The sequence below is a fragment of the Urocampus carinirostris genome, unplaced genomic scaffold (assembly GCF_059441175.1).
Source record: "Urocampus carinirostris isolate Australia breed hairy pipefish unplaced genomic scaffold, RoL_Ucar_1.0 HiC_scaffold_260, whole genome shotgun sequence".
In the NCBI taxonomy this organism is placed as follows: Eukaryota; Metazoa; Chordata; class Actinopteri; order Syngnathiformes; family Syngnathidae; genus Urocampus; species Urocampus carinirostris.
This window is the reverse complement of record NW_028283351.1, coordinates 1-9,311: the sequence shown is the minus strand read 5'-3', so window position 1 is coordinate 9,311 and position 9,311 is coordinate 1. Positions and strand designations below refer to the sequence as shown.

The 9,311-nt window shown below is 37.4% G+C and overlaps 1 protein-coding gene across 2 annotated transcripts; it reads left to right on the top strand.

Annotated features, from left to right (window-relative positions):
- Positions 1–5,624: 5,624 nt before the first annotated feature.
- On the top strand, positions 5,625–7,681 carry LOC148344834 (interleukin-8-like). Of its 2 annotated transcripts, XM_088325930.1 has the most exons (4): positions 5,625–5,763; positions 5,852–5,984; positions 6,093–6,179; positions 7,451–7,681. In XM_088325930.1, exons 1-4 carry the CDS (start codon positions 5,700–5,702, stop codon positions 7,461–7,463), a joined length of 297 nt encoding a protein of 98 aa, XP_088182056.1. In that variant the 5' UTR covers positions 5,625–5,699; the 3' UTR covers positions 7,464–7,681. The 2 variants fall into 2 exon arrangements, with proteins under 2 accessions (XP_088182056.1, XP_088182057.1); XM_088325931.1 differs by lacking the exon at positions 7,451–7,681 and having other exon boundaries at positions 6,093–6,183.
- Positions 7,682–9,311: the final 1,630 nt, after the last annotated feature.

Below are 9,311 nucleotides of genomic sequence, written 5' to 3'. Positions count from 1 at the left end.
CTTGCCTGTCCGACTCCCTCGCTTGCTTGCCTGTCCGACTCCCTCGCTTGCTTGCCGGTCCGACTCCCTCGCTTTTTTGCCTGTCCTACTCTCCTCGCTTGCCTGTCTGACTCTCCTCGCTTGCCTGTCTGACTCTCATCGCTTGCCTGTCTGACTCTTCCGCTTGCCTGTCTGACTCTCCTGCTTGCCTGTCCGACTCCGCTGCTTGCCTGTCCGACTCTGCTGCTTGCCTGTCTGACTCCGCCGCCGATCGCCAGTCCGACTCCGCCGCCGATTGCCAGTCCGACTCCGCCGCCGATTGCCAGTCCGACTCCGCCGCCGACCGCCAGTCCGACGACCGCCAGTCCGACTCGTCCGCCTTCCGCTCCTGCCTCTCCCCGTTCCTGCGTTTTTGGAAGAGGGAGTGGGGTTGCCCTCTTCGGGAGCGTCGACCCATTCTGGGGGGTGTGGTATTTGTTACCTTTTGGGACCTCAGGAGCTGTCCCTTGAGAGGGGGGTTCTGTCATGTCCTGCACGGTCGTCATGGCACCCAGCTGGCCCCGCTCCTTGACACCGGGTGAGACGAAATTGAATTGCTTGCTGGTGGAGTACTAAAACACTCCTTTTGGGACTGCCCATTGCCAGACCATTGCTTCACTATGAGGAAAACCTGTTCATGCCTGTTTGTTCTGAGTAAATGCCTTGTTTGTAATTTTGATTGCCTTTAAGCCTGTTTTGTTCTGTCTTTGGTCCCTGTGTGTTGGACAACTTTTATTTTCCAATTAAAGTGGCAGATCGTCTACGCTTTTGAGTTCACACTTCCTGCTTCCGGGTCCATTCCATGACAATATTCCCATTTAAACATTTGTAAAGGAGGGGGCCATGAAATCCTGTATTTTCCGGACTATAAGTCTTTCTAGAATATGTCGCAGCAGCCATAAATGCACAAATCAGAAGGGAAAAAAATGAATAAGTCGCATCTATTGGATAAAACATACTTGTCATCTTGAAAGGAAATAAAAATAATCGGAAAAAAATAGAGATTACGGTATACTAACGGCGCCATGACAGCTGGGTGGTTAGCACGCAGAACCACGGTGCAGAGGTTCGGGGTTTAATTCCAGCTACTGCCCTACCTGTGCGAAGGTTGCATATTCTCCCCGTGCCTGAGTGGGGTTTCTCCCGACACTCCGGTTTTCTCCCACATTCCAAAGACATGCATTGCAGGTAGATTGGCTGGTCCAAATTGTGCGTGAATAGCTGTATGTCTCTATGTGCCTTTGGACTGGCTGGCAACCAGTTCAGGGTGTCCCCTGCCCACTTCCCGACGATGGCTGTGATAGGCTCTAGTACCCTCGTGACCCTACTGAGGATAAGCAGCGCAGAAGATTGATGGATGGATGAATGGATGGACAATCTACTTATATTACATGTATGTGTATATCTTATTTACGTCAGCAATAACGTAACGTATTAAGAGTTATTCAGATAACTGTCGCATAAAGAACATGCCTAACAAACTATCAGTTTTACTTCAAATCACTAAATCCAATTGAATATTCATTCTCTGTGTCATTTTTACCGGGATACAACTCCCCCCCAGTCGGGAGATAGACGAAAAGCCTCGACATCACATTCAAGTTTTAAATTATCAACACAAGCCTAGAGCACCCTCTTGCGGTTTAGTACAAAAATAACATGGAAAGTGATATACAGTACATTTATTATAAACATACAACTCAAAGATATCATAATGTGAAACTTCAAATATTAGTCGCACCCCCGGCCAAACTATGAAACTGTGACTTATAATCTGGAAAATACAGTACTTGTTATAGGCAAAATTAATATGCTAATCAGCACATGACGTATGACGCGTAATTGCAGGCCATTACTCACCTCTTGAAATGTTCAGCATTAGGAAAGGAAGCCACTGATTTTGAAACAAAATATTGGATTTTTGGAGCAATCCGAATGAATCGTTTACATCAGGGGTCTCCAACGTGGAGCCCCCAGGAACCAGTGTGCTCTCTAAGGACAATTGAGGTGCTTGCGGACCTGTTCTATTGTGATTTATTATTGGTTATTGGTTGACCGAGGCTATTTGACACTATTTTTAAGTAAGTAACCTGGTAACATAGTAACAAAATAGTATCAACATAAGTTATTATCCTAGAAATAAAAAAAATATATATAAAAATTGTAGTTCATGGGCTTCAACAATCTATAAGTATTGATAAGTATTTTTAAGCAATTAATTAAGTGGGTAGAATCAGAATCTAGATAGCTAGCTGGCTTACTTTTTAGCATTGTAGATGGCAATCCTCCTACCTTTTTAGCTCTTTTGCAAGCTACCAAGTGAGCTTTTTACATTTTTTGCCTGCTATCTAGTTAAGATTTTAATTTTATGCCACTTGCCACTTATCAAGCTAAATTTAATTTTATCTTCCTTTCTAGCGAGCTTTTTTTTTTTAAAAAATTTTTATTTTTATTTTTTTTAAGCTTTCTATCTGGCTTTTTAAATGACGTCTTCCTCTTTTGATAATCTATATAGATCCCTTTTAGTTTATTTATTTACATGTTTACCTTTCTACCTAACTATTAAACTACTTTTTTTAGTTATTTAGCAAGCCATCTAGCTAAGTGGCTATTTTAGAAATTCATATCAAACTTGGTGCCCTTTGCGCATATTTGGAACAAAAAGTAGCTCTCAGATTGAAAAAGCTTGGAGACCCCTGCTTGGAGATGAACTAATATACAAGACATTTGTGAGTATTTTGATTACAAGTGTGAACATTTTATTAGATTGATACAACCCAACTGATGTGTTGCAACATCGTGTTGGGAATCATCAGGTGACCAAATCCCCCAATTTCAATGCTGAGCGCCAAGCAGGGACCTGGCCGAGGCTCAAACCAGCGAGCTCCCAGTGTTGGGCGGGCGCCCTACCCCCAAGGCCACCGAACTATTGCTTTTCATTGTACAACTGCATTTCCTTTAGTGTGTTTTCAAATGTGTGTTATCCTGTGATTTGCTGTTTATGAATACAGGAGGGGCCCAGGGAGTAATTAAGTGTAGAACTGCTACTGCTTCTGTTGTTCATCTTTTGATGTAGATATTTGTACTTTTCAATTAATTAAACCTACTAATAGCCCAAAGAAAAACCCAAACACAGTTATTTTGAAAATTATTATGCTTTCTTTAAATGATGACTTATCTTTTTTTGCTGAAATGCATCATCAAACTCTAAAGTGTATGGCCTGAGGTGATTTCATTTTAAGGGTTTGGCTGCATACGTAACTTTCACAATTCAGGAATTTCCCTTGGAATTTTTCCATCCATCTGCTTTCTTGAGCTTTTGCGATGAATCTGGAGCAAATCCCAGCTAAAAATGCTAAAAAAGAATTGTGTGCCCTGCGATTGGCTGGCAACCAGTTCAGGGTGTCCCCTGCCCACTGCCCGGAGATGGCTGGGATGGGCTCCAGCCCCCCCGCGACCCTAATGAGGATAAGCGGTACAGCTAATGAGATGAGATGAGATGAGACATTAACATTAAAATTAAAATTGGTCCCCGCGACCCTAGTGAGGATAAGCGGTGCAGATAATTAATGGATGGAGTGATTCATGTTTGTCTCATATACAGTACACAATATACTGTATATGCAACATCCATCTTCCATCCCCTCTCTATATGATTGATTAATCTAGCTGAGTACCAATATAAAGAACTACCAGTTCTTTGACAATGTAGAGCTGCTCAAAAATATATATTAAAATATGCTCGTTAAGAGGATCAAAAACAATCATTTTGATCTCCTAAAAAATCAGGAGGGATTCTTTCCAGATAAGTATGAGAAAATTGTAATTACAATTTAGTCAAAAGTTGAGCAACGTTTTTGTGTCGCAGGTTTAGAAATGTGTGGAATGGGTATTTTATTTTATTTTATTTAATCTTGTATTTTCTATTTCTTTTTTTTAATTTTTGTCACCATCAGGGTGACACTTTTTATTTTGGTTTTGTATTTCCCATGTTACAATGACAATACATTCAATTCCATTCAACTTGAGATGCCCTTACTATTCCAAAAGTAGCATGTCAGAGCAGTGCTTTTTGCACTTAGCGGCCAATTACGTTCCACAGCTGAGGATTTCTTCTTCCAAGGTGAGGAATGACAGAAAATAATTGAGAAGTGCTGCTTTAAGATGAAAATAAATCTGGAATTACTTAATATCTGAGAATCTTATTTTCTGAATTTCTAAAATAAATATATAGTAATACAGTAAATACAGTATACAGTAATCCCTTGGTATAACGCGGTTTAATTTTAACGGTTTTGCTACTTCACAGATTTGCATCATGTATTGCAGTGTTTTTCGACTGTTTTTGAGCCAGGGCACGTTTTTTACATTGGAAAAATTTTGTGATGAAATTACACTGAACATTATGTTTAAATACAATATAATTTATAATACCCCAGGTTTTTACAGCACAGACACTTGACATTGACATTATATTTGGAGAAAATGATTCAAAAATGCCTTATAACATTTTAAAAATGGACATTGAATAATTTCCCACGGCACACCTGACGATCTCTCACGGCACACTAGTGTGTCGCAGCACAGTGGTTGAAAATCACTGATGTATTGTGTTCTGCATTCTGATTAGTTAAACAGTCTGCCTGATTATTGTTATTTGACGGAAGTTATTTGTAAAATAAAGGAAAAAAAACAACTGATGAAAGGCTTATACAGTACCTTGTTTTGTTAAACAAATGCTTGAGGATTTGTTGTTTGGTTTCAGTGAATAATAAGTTATTTAAATGTAAAATAACTACAGATACAAAGATTTTCAAAGATTTTGCCCTTGAGGGGTTTATTTTGGAACCTAATCCTTATGATGAATGAGGGATCACTGTAAACGTTTTTAGTAATTAATTTGAGATAGTACTCTCACATCTTTCGGCATGTTTGTGTGGACGTAGCAATACTGAAGTCTGGGATAGCTCAAATAACAAGATTGTCTAATAGTAATAAGGATTTAAAATGTTTTTTAACAAGCAAGAAAAAGTGTCAAAGGTATATTCACAGTTATTCTACATAAGAATATTTGTTGTAAAACCTGACTTTAACTGATCCCCGCAAGCAGGACACAAAAAGTCTGGGAAAGCTCATACGACAACTTTGGTAACTGTTGATTGGTTTTTAAGTTTTTTTTTTTTTTTTAACAACAAGCAAAAATGGAAATTGTCCTAGGCATATTCAAATATATTCTAAATAAGAATATTTGTTGTAAAAGCTGACTTTACTTGATGACTGCTTACATTCTCGTTCTAAGCACACCTGTAAGTCACCTGTGAATCAGGCATTAGTTGATCAATTTTTACAAGATCTAATGAATGTAAAACATGCCAAACATTCCAATCACATGCTAATTGATTACAAACTTTTGTGACATACTATTCAATGCGTGTGTCTCATACTTTTCATCTGTCAATCAAATTTCCTTACTCGTTGTAAATTCCCAGCCCCCGGCCACTAATCCCAGTTTGCGCAATACCTGCATGTGAGCTGACTCACGCGACGCTCTATAAAACGACACACTCTTCCCTTCAGCACTACATTCACAGAGCAAAGCTCAAAAAGGAAAGAGGAAAGGAGACAAGCCAACAAACCGAATTCTTACTTCTTCGCCAATATATTCAAAGCAAAACGACAACATGATGAACAAAGTAATCCTCGCTGCTTTGGTGGTCCTGCTGGCTTCGGCGGCCATCAGTGAAGGTAAGTCTACTTTTATTTTACATGGTGGAGATGAGGAATTGTTATTGCATCCAAACTGTTACATTTAAACTTCATTTGTTTGTATCAGGAATGGCTTTAAGGAGTCTGGGATTGGAACTGCATTGCCGTTGCATCCAAACGGAGAGCAGACCCATCGGTCGCCACATCGAGAAAGTTGAGCTGATTCCTGCCAACTCCCACTGCGAAGAGACTGAGATTATGTAAGGATTTTTCTTCCCCATATTTTCATATTTGAGATGACAATTTTTGGCGAAGGGTCACAACCGGAGTCTGCATTTTCTAAAGGCACCCTTGTTTTTTTCTTGCAGTGCTACACTTAAAAAGACTGGTCAGGAGGTGTGCCTTGACCCTGACGCTCACTGGGTGAAGAGAGTCATCGAGAGGATCCTGAATAAGTAAGTTTAAGTATATTCAACTACTTTTGGAGATTGGTCGTACTATTAGACCAGCAAAATGTGGTTATCAATAGTAAGGGTACAACATAGGCAAGTACCAAACAGGTTTCGATATTGGTGCTCATACTGTATCAGTACACTAAAAAAGAAGAACATTTTGCAAATTTATTATTTGCAATTATTTCCCCTGTCAGTCTTATTTTCTGTAAATGTTTTTCTCAATTGTTTGAGTAAAATAAAATTAAAAAATCCTAAAATCGAGCAAACCTATTTTATGTATATATAAGTGTGTGTGTGTTTTATAATTCAAAATCCTAAAATTGAACATAATACCTTAAGTGGTAAGTGGCATGTTTTTTTTCATTTAGAAAATATGTTTTCAGCAGAACCTTTAGCTTATCTATTAATTTCTTATTTGTCTTATTTGTCGGGGCGGCAGTAGCTCAGGAGGTAAAGCGATCGTTTTAGGATTAAGGGATCCCAGTTGGAATCCCGGCTTGTCCGTGTTACATGTCGAAGTGTCCTTGGGTAAGACACTGAACCCCCTATACCCCCAATAAGCAGGTTAGCGCCTTTCATGGCTGCACAGATCACGGCCGCTATTGGGAAATGTGAAGCACAATGCAAAGCGCTTTGGGAAGTCATTGACTTGAAAAGCGCTATATTAATGCAGATCATTTCATTTCCCATTATTGTGTCATTTTTTTTCCCGTAAAATGACAAAAAATCCTTAACTTGGGCTAAATTATCTTACATCATATTTTTTTCCAGATAAAAATCTTATTTTAAAAGATTTTTACTATATACCAAAAAAGAATTTAGCTAATTTTAATCTTTTTTTTTACTAGACACGCCAATTTAAATCACAGAAAAATATAATAAAATGATATACAGTACAGTAAATGTGTTTGCAAGTGTGCCTCAACCAGATGCCCTCTAGAGGTCGTCTTTAACCAACAGATACGATAAATTAAGAGAAGCGTAAATTGTTATTGATTTAAATTACATTTTAAGACAAATGATATTTTGGGATCTAAAGATACAGTATATTCTTGAAATACACATTTATATTTTGGGAGATGAGTGTGATTTATGTTATAATTATACCATTATCTAGTGTTAAAAATCATTACGATTTAAGCATTAAAAAATTGCATTAGCTGTTAGCTAACAGTAAATTAGTAATTCATTCGATTATAGCCTAATAAACTTTCCATTTGGTGTAGAAGAATCCAAAAGTTAAAAATCTGTCTTTCTTTTTTCCCCCACAGCAAAAGACGCTAAGGATCTTGAATGCTCCAGCAGCTGGATTTTCAAAACCTTGGAACAAATACCAAAAAGTGTTGATCAGATCAAAGGACTCTTATTTAAAAACAGAAGACTGCAGCTTACTTGAGCCATCAACAAATGAGTAATGTTTGTATCAAACATGTTACAGTATTTATTTTTAAGTACCGTAAGCGTGCGGACACTCCGAGTCTTTATTGAATGGAACTTTTACTGTTATAATATATTTAATATTTGTGCACTAACTTAAGGTTGACATATTTATTGTATTTATGATTTTTTTTATATGGTCATGCAATTTTTTTGAATGTTTTTGGACAACTGTTTGATAAATAAAAAACTCAAATACTATTTTTAATCTCTTTTTCATTGAAAATTGAGAAAAGTGTACAACCTTGTATCGTAGCATCTTTGACACATTCACAATGTTTGAGCAAAATCACTTACAGCGAGCCCCCGAGTTTCAGAGTGTATGGTTTACTAGGTTTTCATGTGACGATGAGGAATGCACTGATTTTTGGCCCCTCTTTACGGCATTATTTCCTACTGTACGACAACAACAAAGGTGGTTTTTGTGTAGAATTATTCTGTAGACCCAGGGGATACAGCGTACGCACCTTAGGATGTTTTCACTTTTCTGTGTGGAAAAAGATTTTGTTCCGACCCCTCCCTTCAGCATTTTCCTCACTATACGGTATCAACAACAAATGATTTTGCGTGCTCAAAAATTCAAAGCTGTCAGAGTTGGTGTGTACTGTGAGTTACATCTCTAAAATGTCAGTCTCCTGTTGGTCAAAATCATACGGAATTCTGGTCTGCTATTGGTTTCTGTCACAGCACCATTAAAATGCTGATATATGTTATTGGCTGAAATACCTCCCACAATGCCTTTCTCGTTATTCATTCAAAATCTTGTGTGCTTCGTAAAGACTTTGCGAGTTGGCGTTAAAATATTGGATTTATTAGCAATAAGCATAATGGCCAGGCGTTGCCAGGCTTAACGTTGCCGAGCATTCAACATCGGGGGTTTGTTGAGCCGGTGGTTTATTGAAAAAGGAGCGGGAAACCATTCAGGAGCACCAAAGAGCCACATGGCCACATGGTGCTCCAGAGCTGATTGTACACAAAGGCAGTTGTTTATCGATTTAGTTGTATTCATCAGCCTTGACACGAAACCTAGCTAAAAACACAAATTTTTCACGAAAATCAGTTCAGCTGTTTCGGAGTCTACCAGCCACATCCGAACACACACACACACACGCACACGCACACGCACACGCACACGCACACGCACATGCACACAAATTCTGATGTATAAATAAGTTTGGATTAGGTTAGATAGATGGGCCCTAGGGCTTGCAGTGATGCGAAAGGTTGAAGCAAAACACATAATAATCAAACAATGTTTGTGATCATTAAGAAATAAAACAACAGTACACGTATAGTTACCCTTTCCAAGGAATACAGCCTTATTCTTACTAGTTATTATTAGTAAAAGAAGTAGCTAACTTCAGCAATGAAATATTCTAAGGCGTCGAAGTTTTAAGATCAGGTTAAAATGCCAGAATCCAATAACAACTTATACTCGATCTGTATATATATATATATATATATATATATATATATATATATATATATATATGTATATATACATATATACATATATATATATATATATATATATATATATATATATATATATATATATATATATATATATATATATATGTATATATGTATATATATATATATATATATATATATATATATATATATATATATATATATATATATATATATATATATATATATATATATATATATATATATATATATATATATATA